At 42.0% G+C, this 19,009-nt stretch overlaps 1 protein-coding gene across 2 annotated transcripts in view; it reads left to right on the plus strand.

The window, feature by feature from the left end:
- Positions 1-458: 458 nt before the first annotated feature.
- The window catches only part of ADK (adenosine kinase), a 647,845-nt gene continuing 629,294 nt past the window's right edge, over positions 459-19,009 (plus strand). For both annotated transcript variants that reach the window (XM_006835925.1, XM_006835922.1), the window contains exon 1: positions 459-609. In XM_006835925.1, coding sequence (XP_006835988.1) covers positions 545-609 — 65 coding nt within the window. In that variant the 5' untranslated portion in view covers positions 459-544. The remainder of the gene's footprint in view (positions 610-19,009) is intronic.

Here is a 19,009-nt window from a genome sequence, read left to right on the forward strand (position 1 = left end):
TCTGCAGTATCGAAACGTTTACATAATCGGGAAGACATTAAATGACAGGAAAGACGTCTCTTGAAGTTTAGGACCTAAATCTTCTAGCTTGTCCAGGATCAAGAAGAATGGGGATTTCGTACTATCTGAACTCAGGCGCTCTTCAGCAGCCTAATTCGGTCTGGAATTCCCCCCTGTAGGTCCCCCACCGCCACGAATGGGCGGATACAGTGCGGGATTACCCAATAAGCAAAGTAAGCACAGGTTTACTTGTGCTTATTTACTAATCTGTAATAGACAGTTTCACAACCCTTAAACTGTCCACTAAGATTAGTAAATAAGCACAGGCAGGCCTCTGCTTACTTTGTTTAACCACCACCACCAGGTGAGTATTGGTTTTGTAACAGAGGAGAAATTCAATGCTGTGGATCGGAAAAATTTGGACTGGGAGGAGTTGAGAGGGGCGTGGTTTAGAGCCAAGAAGGCGGTGATTCGTGGAGGGGGCAGAACCCTCGAGCTGAGCGGGTGGGGTGCACTCTAGAGCCAAAGTGGGGTGAGAGTGAAGATGGCAGCGGCAGAGGAGGAGCCCAAGCCCAAAAAACTGAAGGTGGAGGCGCAGGGAGCGCTGAGGTGAGCGCTGCCCGACGTGGGGAGGGATGTTGGCGGCTGCCACAAGCCGGGGCCCACATGGGGTTGCGTGGTCCTGGTCTCATGGTGCCTTGCTGCTTGCCAGGGGCCAGCGCACTGGACCAGCTGCTTCGGCTGCTGCCCGCGTGGTCACGACCTCGTGTCCCTTGCCCGGCGCCCGCCCAATTTGTGTAGTGGAGTCGCCGCCTGTTCCGGAGCGGCTCCGGCTCTGGTAGCCCTTAGCCAATCAGAGTGGCGGGTTTGAGGGCCGAGCCGGCCTCGGGCGGGCTGCGGGCTCCACGTGTGAGCCCGCCGGGGCTAGGCTGTGGTGACCCAGGAGAACCGTACTCGACCCGAGTGCCGTCGAAACTTGGGCACCTCTACCAAGGGGGCTAGGTAGCAAAGGAAGAAGCCCTGTGCTTGCTCTACGCTGGGGGAAAGGACTGCTCCTAACAGATTGTTAAGGATTTTGCAGAAAATGTGGCTGAAAGCTTCATTGACCCAACTCATTGCACACACTCCGAATGCCAGCACCATTGAAGACCCTCACCCAGGCACCCACATCCCGTCTCCGAGGCATGGTGGGGGCGGCAATTGACTGAAGAAATAGGAAAGGCTTGTTCTCTTTTTCTTTGCAGTTTTTGGCAACAGTCAAGACGTGTTATGTTCTAAACACCTTCGTTACTGATATTGCAAGTTTTACTTATAAAATATTTAACTGCGTCTTTCCTTATTGGTGCTGTTAATTGCCTTTGAATTGGTTCCAACTTCGAGCTACCCTCTTAAGGGTTTCCAGGTGAGGGCTGAACGGCTGACTTTGAGCTTTATCCCATAGCGCCACACCAGGACTAATACGTATACAATACAGGGTGCACAATCCTTGATGATTGAAATGCAGGTTGGAAAGTAATGATTTTTCTATCTAAAAATAGGCATATCAAACTGACTTGAAACTGTTGGCATTCTCCTGACACCCGCCCCCCCCTCCCCCAACATCACCCTTTATCTTCTAACAATTTAAAAGAAAAGGTCACTTAGGGGCTTGATTTGAGGTCTTGCTTTTTGAGTGGAAGGTAACCAGATCCCTGGGGTGGCGCTGTGGGTTAATGCGCCAGACTGCAAAGCCGTTTGAACTGCAAGGTCGGCGGTTCAAGCTCACCAGCTGCTCCTCAGAAACCCTATACAGGGTCGTTATGGGTAGGAGTCGACTCTACGGCACTTAACAACAACAACAACATATTCCAACTACCCTGAAAAGGTGTGGCACTGTAGGATAATCCCTGGCCCTCAAGGTCGGGTCAAACTCACCAGCTGCTCCTCGGAAACGGGTAGGAACCCACTCGACGGCACTTAATAACAGCAAGCCTGAAAAGGCTAATGTGCCTACCTTGTTAGCTTAGGTTCATTGGGTGGCCCCTGCCTCATGGCCACTCCAGGCATGCACAGCTCTGTAAAACACCACCTATAGACACCGTCTCCATGATTGTGGATTGGATTTTTTTGTTTGTGTGTTTGTTTTTCTCGTTCTTTCAATTAACCAGGTAACTCTGGTTCCCAAATGTATTATTAGATTTAAATTGTGATATGCGTGGAAATTTACAGAGCAAATTCGGGTTCCATTTACAATTTATACACATTTTGTAATGCTGATTGCTAGCCCGCACGTGTAATTAGCATTTCCTCCCAGTGTGTACTATTGCCATTCCTTCTCCTTTCTTATCCCCTATAGTCTAGTGGTTACGAATCGGGCTGCGAACTGCAAGGTCAGCAGTTCGAAACTACCAGCTGTTCTGCGGGAGAAAGCTGAGACTTTCTGCTCCCGTAAAGATTTACAGCCTCGGAAATCCTGTACAGGGTCACTATGAGTCGAAACCGACTCCACGGCACACAGCCACCACTCTCTTCCTGGAGGTTTGGTGTAGCGTCACATGCTAAGCCCTGAACTGCTAACCGGGAGATCTGCAATTCAAACCCACCAGCCACTCCTCAGAAACCCTTTACAGGGTTGCTGTGACTCAAAACTGACTTAGTGGCACTTAACTATGACAACATTGCCTTCCTGGTTTTATCCTAGGCAAATGCTGCACTGATCTTTGGTTGATCAGTGTTCCAGTGAGAGTGGGTTACCGCCCCTAATGTTCTTGTTCACCGTGTAGGCCAATAATCTGAATGAAAGTTGGGGGTGCAGGGAGTGGAAGTCAGTTCCATGAGAAGCCTAGGGCTTAACCCCGTGCTAGCAGGGCTCCTTTCCAAAGGTCCACCTTGTACCAATAAAATACTTTTTTTTAACAAATCAGGGTGTTCTACTTTTTATTTTTAAAGCTTTCAAACTCTATTCAGCGTAAAGTAAGAATTTTTAAATCAGACTTTCCTGGGTTCCAGGTTTGTACTTTTCCTACTCGACCCTTTATTAGAGCTGTTGAGTCAGTTCCAACTCATGCTGTTGTTTAGTGCTGTTGAGCTGGTTCCAACTCATAGTGACCCGATGTAGAATTTCCAAGAAACAACTGGTGATTTGTTCTTATCCTACAGCGACACACCAGGACTTCCTTATAAGTCACCTTCTTCACAAATACCCCGCCCCTGCAAATCTGCAGACAGATACTAGCCTTTCTCTCCTCTCCTACTAAGTATGCTGCTTGAGTGCTATCATTCTGACCAGAGAGACACTGTATAGGGTTTCTGAGGCCATAAATCTTTACAAGAGCAAAAAGTCTCATCTTTTTTGGTGGCGCGTCTGCTGGATTCAAAAGGCTGCCCTTGTGGTTAGCCGCCCAGCACTTAACCCACTACACTACCGCAGTTCCCATTAAACCTACAACTCTAAGAATTTTCCTTACTACAAAGGTAATTAAAAAATATTGCTACAAAATGGTAGCAACTTTTATTAAGAAAAATATCAAAATGTGAAGCTATTTTCTCAACACAGCTCAATCTATACACTTCTGAAGACAACATTTCCATCTGTAACCCTTCCTCGTGTGGCGCCCTGGGCTCATGCTTCAGACTGCAAAGTCGTTTGAACTGCAGGGTTGGTGGTTCAAGCTCACCAGCTGCTCCTTGGAAACCCTATAGAGGGTCGCTATGGTTTGGAATCGACTCAATGACACTTAACAACAACCCTTCCCCTGCTGTGCTTTTTGGTTTGCACCATGATCCTCAAGGGACTCAAATTGTGTCTCTTTGAAATATTCTTTGAGTTTTAGGAATGAAGACAAATCTGAGTGGGCAAGATCAGGGCTGTATGGTGGTGGATGGGATAAGGTTTCCCAACAAATTCTCATAGGATAGTTCTTGTTACCCTTGAAGAGTAAGCAAGAGCATTGTAATGGAAACAAATTCCTCAGCACAATTTTTTTTTTTTTACTGTTTTCTTAAAACTTCAGACTAATAAGTCCCGTGACCTGCCAGGAGTTGCCATAACCTTCTGAGCTTTAAATTCTTCTTTGAGGTCTTCCCACCCTTCCTTAAAATGCTTAATTGTGTGGGGCAGTTTTCCTGTTGTAACCTCGTCGCAAAACTTCATTGATTTGGGAAGATGTTCACTTAAATTTTGTTAGAAATTTGATGTTAGCCCTGACTTTAAAATCCTTTTTCCATGGACCGAACAGTATCCTATATATATATTTTTGTTGTTGTTGAAGATGTCTTAACAACACTAGCACAAGTGTAGGACCCAGAGAATTTATCTGCAGCCATCCTCTAATGTCATGCTTTGTTTTGCATGTAGTAGCAAGCTTTTTGACCTATCCTTGTATATAATGCTGATCCATTTTTAAAGTATTGCATTTTCTTTATTTATATTTCATTGGATCGCTCTGTAATTTACAAAAGGCAATATTTCCATTTTATATATGAGGAAATTGAAGCCCGAATGAAGCAATTAGTTGAAGAACTGAAATATGAACCCAGGGCATTTGGGCACCGTTCATTGATGTTCCACTTTATGGTGACTATATTTATACAACCACCCAACATATGCTTATGCATCCTTACAAATATTGATAAATTTGTTGGTGAATGCTGTTGAGTCAGTTCAGACTTACAGGAAACCTGTATTGGGTTTCCAAGGAGCAACCTGGTGAGTTTAAACCACTGACCTTGCAGTTAGCAGTCCAGTGCTTATCCTACAGCGCCATACCAGGATTCCTAGTAAATAATACTTTAATACATATGTGCCAGGCACTGTTTCAGCACCTTTACTTGTTTAAACTCATTCAATAACCTTATGACATAGATAACTATAATTATCTCCATTTTGCCAATGAAGAAACAGGCAAAGAAGTTAAGTAACCTGTCTAGTAGTACATGATAGGGCTGGGATTTGAATCCAGATAGTTTGGTTTCAAATGTGCGCTCTTAATGACAATGCTGTGTGTATTAACATGTGGTGCTACTAATCACATGGTTGGCTGTTCAAACCCACCAGCTGCTCCTTGGAAACCCTGAACAAGGTTATTATGAGTCGGAACAACAACAGGGTTTATTTATTTACTTCTTTTTAGTAAATTGTTTAAAGTCAGTACATTATTGTTGTTAAGTGCCGTCAAGTTGGTTCTGACTAATTGTGACCCTTTGTAGGGTTTCCAAGGAGCGTCTGAAGAGCTTGAACCACTAGTGAACTTTAATTCTGTTTTTGTTTCTTTACTTTCTTGTTTGTATTTTATTAGTGCACATGTTGTTGTTGTTATGTGCCGTTGAGTCGATTCCGACCCATAGCGACCCTGTCCAGGGTTTCCGAGGGTGTATAGCTGTTTATATTGTTGCAATATATGTATATATGATGCGTAGTAATTCTTATATATGATGTATTTTATGTCATTAAGGTAGCGTAATGGTTACGAATCGGGCTGTGAACCTTAAGGTCAGTGGTTCGAAACTACCAGCCGCTCCGCGGGAGAAAGATGAGGCTTTCTACTCCCGTAAAGATTTACACCCTCGGAAACCCTGTACAGGGTCGCTATGGGTCGGAACCGACTCGACGGCACTTAACAACAACAACAACATCTGTTTAAGTTTGTAAAAGTCCTTGGGTAAATAAAACTAATTTTAAACAATATCAGTTTGGGGTACCTAGATATGAGCTGGAGTCCTGGAGTGGCGCTGCGGGTTAATACGCTGGACTGCAAGCTCAGGTTGAACCACAAGGTCAGCAGTTCAAGCTCACCAGCCATTCCTCGGAAACCCTGTACAAGGTCACTATGAGTCAGAACCTACTCGATGGTGATTTAGACATAGGTGAGGGGGTCGTAGTGACTCCGTAGGTTACATACTGGACTGCGTGCGATCCACAAGGTCGGCAGTTCCAGCCTACCAGCCGCTCTGCAGGGTCACTGTGAGTCAGAAATAACTAAATGGTACTTAATGACAACAGATATGAACATACATTCTTTTGAGGATGAAAAGATTAGACATTGTTGAATATTGGGATAAATCTTGAGATAATCTGTTCCTACTTATTATATTAGTATGACTTTAAGAATCACAGTTTGATGTTGCATTGAGTGGTTAGACAGACTACATTGTTTATGTGACATGCTTGGCAATTAAGGGATAGCTATGGAGTCCTGGTGTGGCACTGCGGGTTAATGCGCCAGACTGCAAAGCTATTTGAACTGCAAGGTCGGTGGTTCAAGCTCACCAGCTACTGCTTGCAAACCCTATATAGGGTCGCTGTGGGTCGGAACCAGCTCTATGGCACTTAACAACAACAGCAGTTTTGGTTAGCTTGTTTTTTGGGTTTTTTTCTAAATGTTGATTTTCAAACAACGTTGTGTGTTACAATGATAGCAAAGTTCCTAGTATATTCTTAGATTGAGAAGAAACCGCACAGTTTCTCTCATGCAAGTTACATGAAGTCCAAAGAATTATTCTGATTTCCAGTCTCCATTGTGTATAACAAGGGCAAGAATGTACCTACAACATTCTTTGAATGAAAATTTCCGTTCAAGTACATTAAGTCATAATAGTTTTTCAGGTTGTTATTGTATATCTTTTTATTATAAGGACTAGAAAGTTCCCATTACATAAAAAAAAAAAAGATACTGTATTTTTGGTGAAGGTTTACATAGCAATCAGTTTTGGGTAACTTACTGAAATGACATATTAGGTCCAAGTGTAATTTAGTGGGTAGAATCAACCAGTGTGGGAAAAATACATTTATAGATGTCAAGACAAGGATTTAGGGCTTTGTGGGAATTTCAGTTAAATCTAGCAGAGTGATATTGTCCCCTATTATAATGACATATTGTCAGAAGGGACCAATCACTGGAGAAGGATATCATGTTTGATAAAGTGGAGGGTCAGAGAAAAAGAGGAAGACCCCCAACGAGATGGATTGGCAAAGTGGCAGCATCAATGGGCTCAAACATGACAACAATTGTGAGGCTGGCCCAGGATCGGGCAGTGTTTGGTTCTGTTTTGCATAAGATCGCTATGAGTTGGCACCGACTCGATGACACCTAACAACTACACCAACAGTCTGGGAAATTCTGTGGAGCAGTTCTGCTCTGTCCTATGAGGTCGCTATGAGTTGGCACCGACTCAATGACACCTAACAACTACACCAACAGTCTGGGAAGTTCTGTGGAGCAGTTCTGCTCTGTCCTGTGAGGTCGCTATGAGTTGGCACTGACTCGATGACACCTAACAACTACACCAACAGTCTGGGAAATTCTGTGGAGCAGTTCTGCTCTGTCCTGTGAGGTCGCTATGAGTGAGAATCTGCTCGCTGGCAGTTAGCGTGGTTTTGGTTTGGAGACATTTTTGATCGTCACAAGTGCAGGGGGTGCTACTGTCCCTAGTGGGTGTAGTTTAAGGATGCTGTTAATTGTCCCACAATGCACAAGACAGCCCCCCTAATGGAGAATTATCTGGCCAAAAATGTTAGTAGTGTTCAAGTGAGAAACTGCTCTAGGGAGAGCGTCCAGCAAGACTGTTCCTACTATCCATATCCAGTTGATTCTGACTCATAGCTACTCTGTAAGACAAAGTAGAACTGCTTCGTAGACTTTCCCAGACTGGACAGCTTAACAGAGGCCGACTGCCTCCTTTCTGCTCTGGAGCAGCTGACGGGTTGAAACTGTTGATAGCAGCCCAATGCTCTATAACTCCAGCAAGACCAACCTCCCTTTGTTAAATATGCGGCATTTTTGTCTTGACTAGATGCCCTTCAGGTCATAGTGTTTGCTAAAATTGGGAAAAAAAGAAGCAGATGCTAAATGTTTTGAGCTGGGCTAAGGGAACAGAAGGGAACACTAAGTGTAGCTTTTATATACCAGATACTATACTAGGTGATTTATATATGCTATCACATTTAATTTTTCAAATAACATAATGTGTGATGTGTATATATTACAGATGAGGTATTGGGGCTGAAGGAAGCCTAGAAGTATTGTCAGGAACTACTCCGTAAATTTAAGGAGTTCTGGTAGCGTAGTGGTTACGAATCGGGCTGCTAACCTTAAGGTCAGCGGTTCGAAACTACCAGCTGCTCCGCAGGATAAAGATGAGGCTTTCTACTCCCGTAAAGATTTACACCCTCGGAAAACCTGTACAGGGTCGCTATGGGTCGGAACCGACTCGACGGCACATAACAACAACAACAACAACAACAACAACAACTCCGTAAATTAAGATGTGCCATGTTGTGAGCTCTGGTAGCGTAGTGGTTACGAATTGGGCTGCGAACCACAAGGTCTACAGTTCGAAACTTCCAGCTGTTCCGCGGAAGAAAGATGAGGCATTCTGCTCCTGTAAAGATTTATAGCCTTGGAAACCCTGTACAGGGCCACTATGAGTGGGAACCGACTCCGTGGCACACAGCCACCCCCACCATGTTGTTACCTATAATTTAAATTCTGTCGCGTCGGTTCTGACTCACATTGACACTGGTATAGGATTTCTGATGCTGTAAATCTTTGCAGGAGCAGAAAGCCCCATCTTTTTCCCACAGAGCAGCTTGTGGACGTGAACTAGGGATCTGTGGTTCACAGTCCAGTGCTTATCCTCTTGAGCCACTCCACTCCCCACCTATGTTGCTTGTTGTTGTTGTGTCGTTGAGTCAAGTCCAAATCATGATGACCTTGTATAGGATTTCCAAATTACAGTTGGTGTCTTTGAACTGCCTAGCCTTGTGGTTCAAATAGATCTTGTGGTCCAGCACTTACCCTACAGCGCCACCTATATTTATAGTTTTTGTTAAGTGCTGTCAAGTCAGTTATGGCCCATAGTAGTGGCTGGTGGGCTTGAACCACCACACTTGTGGTTAATAGTCCAGTGCTTATCCTACAGCGTGACACCAGAACTCTATATATTTAGGACCACTTAATTTGGTTTTTTGGAGTCCTAGTATGGCACTGCAGGTTAATGCTCTGGACTTCAAGTTCATTTCGAACTCAAGGTCAATGGTTTAAGCTCACCAGCTGCTCCTTGGAAACCCTATACAGGGTTACTCTGAGTCAGAACTGACTCGATGGCACTTAACAATGACAAGGATTTTGTTTTTGTTTTCTCCTTTGGAAATTCCATCCAAATTCTTTACTTTCAGCAGCCATCTCTAAGAGACTCCTACTCCTTCCAGGACTTGTTGGGCGTCTTCCAAGTCTGTTCCTTCAGTCGGTCTTTCCAGTGCCTACTATTTTAGGTGTGGTGCTAGAAACCGAGTACTTATATATAGAGGCGTAAAACTGGCACCATCCCCTCGGGAAAGGAATGGGACTTGAAAATTATAACCTGAACATCCAGAAATAGGAAAGTTTGTTTTGTGTCAAAGATGGGGAATGGCAGATGGTTTGTTCGCACTGAAGGAGAGGGTCTAGGGGATCCAGGCTTTGTGCTAGACACCCTCACATGTGTAACTTTTCCTATCTGTCTCTCTAATTTCAACTGCCTGCTGCATATCTCCTTTTGAGTGTCTTGTCGACATTGAAAAAGTCACATATATCCAATGAACCTCATCTGCTGTCCTAAATCTGCACTTTCTCCTTTCGTTTCTTTATTAGTTAATGGCACGACTTGTCTCCTTTTCTCTAAAATATGAATCCTAAAAAGTCATTTGTCATCCATATATAGTGATAAAGTGGACATTTTGTTCCTCAGTGGTGGCTGTGTGCCGTGGAGTCGGTTCCGACTCATAGCGACCCTGAACAGGGTTTTCGAGGCTGTAAATCTTTACAGGAGCAGAAAGCCTCATCTTTCTCCCGCGGAACAGCTGGTAGTTTCAAACTGCTGACCTTGTGGTTCGCAGCCCGATTCGTAACCACTACGCTACCAGAACTCCTTTTTGTGCTTCAGTATCTCCTACAAGGAGCTCTGGTAGCGTAGTGGTTATGAATCGGGCTGCGAACCTTAAGGTCAGCGGTTCGAAACTACCAGCTGATCCGCGGGAGAAAGATGAGGCTTTCTACTCCCGTAAAGATTTACACCCTCGGAAACCCTATACAGGGTCGCTATGGGTCGGAACCGACTCGATGGCACATAACAACAACAACAGTATCTCCTGCAAGTCTTGCCACAGCTCAAGTTCAGATTTTATCTTTTGCTCAGATTTTATATTGGCTTTCTGACGAGTCTTTCCACCTCTGGTCTCCAGTTCTCTGTTTATTCGTCATAGCAAATATTTGTGGAATTGGAAGTTGATGTTAGAAAGGATTGAATACTAAGAACCCATATCATAACTCCTTCCAGTATTAGTAGTTTAGTTTATTTCTGGTCATGACTTTTAATAATAATAAAGAGAAAACAAACTGTAGCTTCTCCATCAGCAAATACTGAGGTTTTCCCAAATGACTATTTCTTAACCTTTTCACTTCATGGATGTTTTATCCGTTTTCCTTTATCTTCTACTTCAGTATGGTCTCTGTTTTAAAATCACATAGTAATCCTAGAAAAGAAAGTCTGAGTATGCTGGGGAACTAAGCAATAACTTCATTAATCCCTTCTTCCAAAACATAAGTTTTTTCCTTTCAGAAAATTCTCTGAAGATATTTGTATAAACTGAGTACACTTTTCTGGGAGTGGCCCATTTTGAGGATTAAATATGAACCATAAATACAGGCCAAGATGGCAAATTGACAACATTGAGAAGTATGAGTATTCCTGAACACTTAATTGTGCTCATGAGGAATCTGTACATGGACCAAGATGCAGCTGTTCGAACAGAAGAACATGGGAACACTGAATGGTTTATAATTTAAGAAAGATGTGCGACAGGGGTGTATGCTGAGCAAATAATCCGAGAAGCTGGGTTATATGAAAAAAACATGGCATCAGGATTGGAAGAGGATTCAGTAACAACCTGCGATATGCAGACAATACAACCTTGCTTGCTGAAAGCGAACAGAACTTAAATATTTATCGAAGCACAGTCTTCGATATGGATTACATCTCAATGTCAAGAAAACAAAAATCCTCACCACTGGACCAATAAACAACATTCTTATCAATGGAGAAAAGATTGAAGTTGTCAAGGACTTGATTCTTCTTGGATCAACTATCAACACTCATGGAAGCAGCAGTCAAGAAACGAAACTATGTATTGCATTAGGCAAATCTGCTGCACAAGACCTTTTTAAAGTGTTGAAGAACAAAGATGTCAACTTGAGAACTAAGGTACGCCTGACCCAACCCATGGTATTTTCAATAACCTCATATACATGTGAAAGCTGGACAGTATAAGGTAGACCATAGAAGAATGGATACTTTTGAGTTGTGGTATTGGAGGAGAATATTGAAAGTGCCATGGGCTGTCAAAGGAACCAATAGATCTGTGTTGGAAGAAGTACAGCCAGAGTGCTCCTTGGAGGCCAGGATGGCCAAACTTCGTCTCTCACATTTCGGATACATTGTCAGGAGGGACCAATTGCTGGAGAAGGGTATCATGTTTGGTAAGGTGGAGGGTCAGAGAAAAAGAGGAAGACCCCCAGCAAGATGGATTGGCCAAGTGGCAGCATCGATGGACTCAAGCGTGGCAACAGTAGTGAGTTTGGCCCAGGATCGGGCAGTGTTTCGTTGTGCTGTGCATAAGGTCGCTATGGGTCGAACCAACTCGATGGCACCTAACAACAACTACATTCATACAGATCATGGAAATCATAAAGGATGCTGTCCTTCGTGTTCCGCATAGTACATACTCTTAGGTGGTCCTCCGATAGTGTTTGTTGAGTGAAATAATAGCACAGCCTCCTGGTGTGGCACTGTAGGATAAGCACTGGACCACAAGATCAGCAATTCAAACTCACCAGCCGCTCTTCGAAACTCTATACAGAGTTGCTCTGAGACGTAATGAAAAGATATGGGTATATTCAGAAAACAAACATCTTCAAGGATTCAAAACTGAAAAGAAACTTTCAGTAAAACTCCGAGTTCAGGAGTTGTTGGACACAGTCTGGGCAGGGGAACGGGAGTCATATACCTTGGATGAAACCAGGAGCTGGGCTGGGCCTGGATAAAAGAAGGCTGCGACTCACCATCTGCTCTGGGTTGTTGTTTTTATTTATTTAACATTTTACTGTGAATTTGGAAAAGGTTTACAGATCAGGTAAGTTTTCTACTCAATAATTTATACACAATTTGTTTCATGTTAGTAATTATGCTTTAAAAACCTGTGGACCTGAGTGACACATAAGTGACTGAGCTCCCAGGAGGCTTCGTCAGGAAATATACTTTCCCCTTTATTACCTAGTAGGAGAGTACCAGGCCTGGAGGGCATGGGCTCTGAAAGAGGGTACTGTTGTTAATAAATGCTGTCAAGTCAATTCTGACTCTCAGCCAAGGAGCGGCTTGTGAGGCTTGAACCACTGACCTTGCAGTTCAGACCCAACTTGTGGTTCAAACCGACCTTGCAGTTCAAACTGATCTTGCAGTCTAGCATGTTAACCCACAGTGAAGATGGTGGCTTGCCTCAAAACTCCTGGGAAAGGGTTTGGGGGAGGGGGTGGTTGGAGGGGAATCTAAACCTGCAAACACATTAAGAAAACCAGTAGTATCAAACAATTAAAAATTTGATAAATCAATCAAAATCTAATGACATGGGAGTAGTTAATCTTACATTCCAGAAACAAGGGACCCAAGGACCATAAAAGGAGAAGAGCATGAGTGGAATGTGGGACCCTATCCAGAGAAGCAACAACACCGGAGATGGAGGCAGAGATGATGACATGGAGAGAGAGAGCAGCTGAGGACTCTAGACTCATGGGAAGAGAAAGGCTATGTGCTGGGGGATTGTAATCATTGCAATGAAACAATGAGTGTGAAATCGATGTTCTCCCATGTAAATTCAATTCACAATAAAAACTTTAAAAAAATCTAATGACAAAATTAAAATAATCTCAAAATGACTTTTAAGTATTTTAAAGAGAGTGGTTTGGTGCTGTAGGATCAGCAATGAACTTTAAACTAAAAGGTCGACAGTTCAAATCCTATTAAGGGTTGTGAGTTGAAACCAACTTGGCGACACTTTTTAAAAACAACAAAAAAAATGAAGGACTCCTGGTGTGGCACTGTAGGATCAGCACTAGACTGTGAACCACAAGGTTGGTGGTTCAAACCCACCAGTGCTTCAGTGTACATTCAAAAAAAAACAAAACCCAGAGGGAATGGAAGCAAATGCTGTTGAATGTTGATGCATGGAGGGGACTGTAATCATTGCAATGAAATGAAATATGATAGGATGACTGTAAAGCTGATGTTCTGCCATGTAAACTATCACTCAATTCACAATAAAAAGTTTTAAAAAAAAAGAAAAGAAATGAACTGATATTGAGTGGACATTAAAAAAAAAAAAAAAAGAATCATGAGAAAACAGGGTATTGCAAATTTTTAAAAACATGAAATAGGTGGCTATGTTGTTAAGTTATTAAGTGCCCTTGAGCATAGGGTTTCCGAGAAGCAGCTGGTGGGTTTGAACGACCAACCTTGTGTTTCGACGTTCAGTGCTGACTCTACAATGCCACACCAGAAGTCCAACTGAAATTAAAAAAGAAAATAAGCTGGTTAAACTCTAGACATATTTGGAAGGGAAATGATTAAAACGGAAGACAGTACCAATTTACCCAGCTGTGGCACAGAGAGAGAAAGAGAAATTAATATGAGATTAATATAAATTGAGAGGCATCAACTTCTAATAGGATTCTATAAAGGTGAATAATTGTAAATGGATTACAGGTTGAAAGGGCGTTCCACATACCTAGTAAGATGAAGGCAAAAAGCCACGCTCGTACTATATAGTTTGTGATCCTAATTATATTGTTGTATGCCATCGAGTCGGTTCCGACTCACAGCGACCCTGTATAAGGGTATATATATTATGAAAGGAACAAAGTATTGACACCAAAAGTTTAATAAAATCATTATAATGACACCAAGTGTGTTGTTTACTGAATGTGAGACTGGTACCTTTTATAAAATTTCACTCAATTCACAATAGAAAGTTTTGGGGTTTTTTTACGTTTTTCTTGTTAATTGAGTAAAAGTTTATAGGGCAGATGATCAGTTTTACATTCAATAAATCATATTTTGTTTCATTGCAATAATTACAATCCCCTCCATGTATCATCAATCAACAGTATTCCCTTTTTTTGGTTTTTGATGTGCACATACAAAACAGAAAGTACATATTTGTTTCAATGTCCAAAGGGCACACTTTGCAAGCCACCCTATCATACCAGGCTCCTGCCCACAGGCACACTGCCTTCCTCAGTCCCTGGGCCTATAGTCTTCCGCTGCTCTCTCTCTCTATGCCATTGCCTCTGCCACGGTCTCTGCTGTCTCCACTTTTCTGGTTAGGATCCCATGTTCCACTCATGCTCTTCCCTCTTGCTGGTCTTAGGGTCCCCTGTTCCTGAAATGGAAGATTAACTACTCCCACTAATAAAAAGTTGTTTTTTTTTTTCCTTAAAGAGTTTAATAATAGATATCTCTATATAGAAGAAGTGTGGATTATTTTTTTTTATTCTTTTTTTTTTTATTTCCCAAATTTCCTGCAATTAATATATATATTAATTGGAGAAACTTGATGTGCACTAAATACATACACATTCACTGGCTAGTTCTTGCGTAGTTAAATATCACCATTACAGAATTAAACTTGAATACAAAATCTTAAATTTTCTAAATTAATATGATTTTTTAAAAATAAGTTGTAATATTTTTATCTATACTCAAACCCACGATCACTCTTTGGAAACCTATACAGGGTTGATACGAGTCAGAACAGACTCAACGGCATTTAACAAGTAACTAGTGTACCACTGTAGGATAAGCACTGGATTGCTAACCTCAAGGTCAGTGGTTCAAACCCACCAACCCCACCTTAGAAACCCCTAAACAGAGTTGCTATAAATCAGACCAACTCACCAGCATGTAGCAATAACAACTAGTAACTGCAAGGTTGTCAGTTAAAACCCACTGGTTTCTACAGGAGAAAGAAGAGAGAGGCTATCTGCTCTTGTAAGATTTTGTCTCAGAAATTGGGGCTCTGAGGTGACAGAACACTCGTCTGTCAGTTTCTTATACTGTGGTGGCTTGCATGTTGCTGTGATTCTAGAAATTATGTCACTGGTATGTTAAATACCAGTAGGGTCACCCACGGTGGAAAGATTTCCACTGAGCTTTAAGACTAAAGCAGACGAGGAAGGAGAGACGGACTACTTCTGAATATTTATTCACTGAAAATCTTATAAATAGCAGTGGAACACTGTCAGCATCAAAATACTGAATATTGAAACATGATGAAAAACACTAGAATATTGGTAGGTCCACACTCAAAGTACGACTGGGGAAGAGCTGCTTCCTCAGTGTCGAGTTGACCACGATGATGATGTGAATGAAATAAAGCTTTTGAGTACCTTCATTTGCTGATGGGGCAAAATTCAAAATGAGGAGAAACAGTTGTAAACATCCATTAATAATCAGAACATGGGATGTACAAAGTATGAATCTAGGAAAATTGGAAGTTGTCAAAATTAGAACATGTAAACATCGATATCCTAGGTACCAGTGAGCTAAAATGAATGCTGTTTGTCAAATCACATGGTTTACTGTAAGGAGCTCTGGTAGCGTAGTGGTTACAAATCGGGCTGCGAACCTTAAGGCCAGCAGTTCGAAACCACCAGCCGCTCTGCAGGAGAAAGATGAGGCGTTCTGCTCCCGTAAAGATTTACAGCCTCGGAAACCCTGTACAGGGTCGCTATGGGTCGGAACCGACTCGATGGCACTTAACAACAACAACTATGAGAGAAATGACAGACTGAAGAGGAATGGCATCACATTTGTTATCAACAGGGACATTTCAAGATCTGTGTAAAGTACATTGCTTTCTGTGATAGGATAATATCCATACACCTACAAGGAAGACCAGTTAATACAACTATTTAAATTTACACACCAACCATTAAAGCCTGTGATGATGAAATTGAAGAATTCTACCAATTTCTTCAGTCTGAAATTGATCAAACATGCAATTGAGATGCATTGATAATTACTGGTGATTGGAATGCAAAGGATGGAAACAAAAAGGAAGCATCATGGAAAACATGGCCGTGCTGATAAAAATGATGCTGGAGATTGCATCACAGAATTTAGCAAGACCAATGACTTTTTCATTGCAAATACCTTTATAAACAACATAAAAGACCTTACACAGGGACCTCACCAGATGGAATACACAGAAATCAAATTACCTACATCTGTGGAAAGAGACTGTGGAAAAGCTCCATATCATCAGCCATAACAAGACCAGGGCAGACTGTGGGACAGACTGTCAGTTGCTCATATGCAAGTTCTGGTTGAAGCTGAAGAAAATTAAAGCAAGTCCAGGAGAACCAAATCTAATGTGAAAATAATCCCACCTGAATTTAGAGACCATCTCAACAACAGATATGATGCAATAGACACTAATGACCGAAGACCAGAAGAGTTGTGGGATGACAAAAAAATCATACAGGAAGAAAGCACAATGTTGTTAATAAGAAAGAAGGAAAAGACCAAAACAGATGGCAGAGAGACACTGAAACTTGCTCTCCAGCGTAGAGATGCTGAAGCAAATGAAAGAAGTGAAGAGATAAAGGAGCTAAACAGAAAATTTCAAAGGTCAGCTTGAGAAGACACAAATATGATAATGAAATGTAAAAAGACTTGGAATTAGAAATCCAAATGAAAAGAACACACTCAGCATTTTTCAAGTTGAAAGAACTTAAAAAAAAACCTCAAGCTTAGACTTGCAATATTGAAGAATTCTATGGGCTCTGGTAGCGTAGTGGTTATGAATCGGACTATGAGCTGCAAGGTCAGCAGTTCGAAACTACCAGCTGTTCCGCGGGAGAAAGATGAGCTTTCTGCTCCCGTGAAGATTTACAGCCTCGGAAACCTGTCCAGGGTTGCTATGAGTTGGAACCGACTCCAAGGCACATAACAACAACAACAACATGGGCAAAATATTGAATGATGCAGAAAGTATCTAAAGAAAATGGAAGGAATTCACAGTCACTGTACCAAAAAGAAATGGTCCATGTTCAACCATTTTAACAAGGGAGTCCTGGTGTGGCGTTGTGGGTTAATGCGCCAGACTGCAAAGCCGTTTGAACTGCAAGGTCAGCAGTTCAAGCTCACCACCTGCTCCTTGGAAACCCTATACAGGGTCGCTACGGGTCAGGATTGACTCAACAGCACTTAACAACAATATAATTAAGAGCCAATTATACTAAAGGAAGAACTCCCAAGGTGCACTGAAGGCATTGACAAAGAACACGGCTCTGGGAATTGATGGAATACAAATTGAAACCTTTCAACCAACTGTTGCTGAACTGGAGGACTCATCTATGCCAAGAAATTTGGAAGACAGCTGCCTGGCAAACTGATTGGAAGAGATCCATATTTGTGCACATTACAATGAGAAGCAACCCAATAGAATGTGAAAATCATTGGGCAATATCATTAATACATCATGCAAGTAAAATTTGTTAAAAATAATGTGAAGACAGTTGCAGCAGTACATTGAAAAAGAGCTGCCAGAGGTTAAAGCCAAATTCAGATGAGGACATGGAATGAAGGATATCATTGTTGGCATAAGATGGATCTTGGCTGAAAGCAGAGAATACTAGACTTTATTCACTATGCACAGGTTTTAGACTGCATGAATCATGGCATGCTATGGATAACATTGTGAAGAAGTGTATTCCAGAACACTTGGTTGTGCTCATCAGGAAACCTGTACTTACACCGGAAGGCAGTTTCTAGAGCAAAGAGACAACGGATGGTTTACAAATAGGAAAGGTGTGTACCAGGGTTGTATTCTCTCACCATAATTATTCAACCTGTATGCTGAGCTCGTAATACAAGATGTTAGATTATGTGAAGAAGAATGTGGCATCAAAATTGGAGGAAGACTTATTAACAACCTGTGATATACAAATGATACAACCTTGCTTGCTGAAAGCAAAGAGAACTTAAAATACTGATGAAAATCAAAGACCACAGCCTTTGGTATGGATTGCACCGCCACAGAAAGTAAACAAAAATCCTCACAACTGGATCAATACATAACATCATGATAAATGAAGAAAAGATGGAAATTGCCAAAGAGTTCATTTTGCTTGATTCGACCATTAATAGTCATGGAAGCAACAGTCAGGAAGTCAAATGACTGATTGCATTACATAAGACATCTTTAAAGTGTTAAAGAGCAAAGATGTCATTTTGAGGACTAAGGTGCACCTGACCCAAATCATGGTATTTTCAATAGCCTCCTAACATATTTGAAAGCTGGACAGTAAATAAGGAAGACCGTAGAAGAATTGATGCATTTGAGTTATGGTGTTGGAGGAGAATATTAAAAGTACCAATGGACTGCCAGAAGAAATAACAAATCTTTTTTTTGGAAGTACAGCTCGACTGCTCCTTATAAGCCAGGAGGGACAAGTTTCTGGAGAAGGACATCATGCATGGTAGAGGGGAGGGCCATCAAAAAAGATGAAGACCCCCATTGAGATGAATTACCACAGTGGCAGTGACAATAGGCTGAAGCGTAGCAACAATTGTGAGATTGGCACAGTGCTTCATTCTGTCATGCATAGGGTTGCAGAGAGTCAGTACTGACTGGAGGCCGCCTAACAAGAAAAACACCATATTTCTGGAAGACAAGTTGTGAAAATGAAAAGTTTTTCAATGTTTTAATGAAGGAATTTGGCAATATATTCTGTAGTATTTAAATTTCTGTTTTGCTGTAGACATCTTAGTCCATTTGGTATTGGCCTGCTGCATGAAACCTTTCTGCCTTCCTAAGTCCTTAAGAGCTTAAATATGACTTTGAATATTGTTGTTGTTAAGTGCTGTCGAGTCGGTTCCGACCCATAGCGACCCTGTACAGGGTTTCCGAGGGTGTAAATCTTTACGGGAGTAGAAAGCC

Source organism: Chrysochloris asiatica, unplaced genomic scaffold (genome assembly GCF_000296735.1).
Source record: "Chrysochloris asiatica unplaced genomic scaffold, ChrAsi1.0 scaffold00020, whole genome shotgun sequence".
In the NCBI taxonomy this organism is placed as follows: Eukaryota; Metazoa; Chordata; class Mammalia; order Afrosoricida; family Chrysochloridae; genus Chrysochloris; species Chrysochloris asiatica.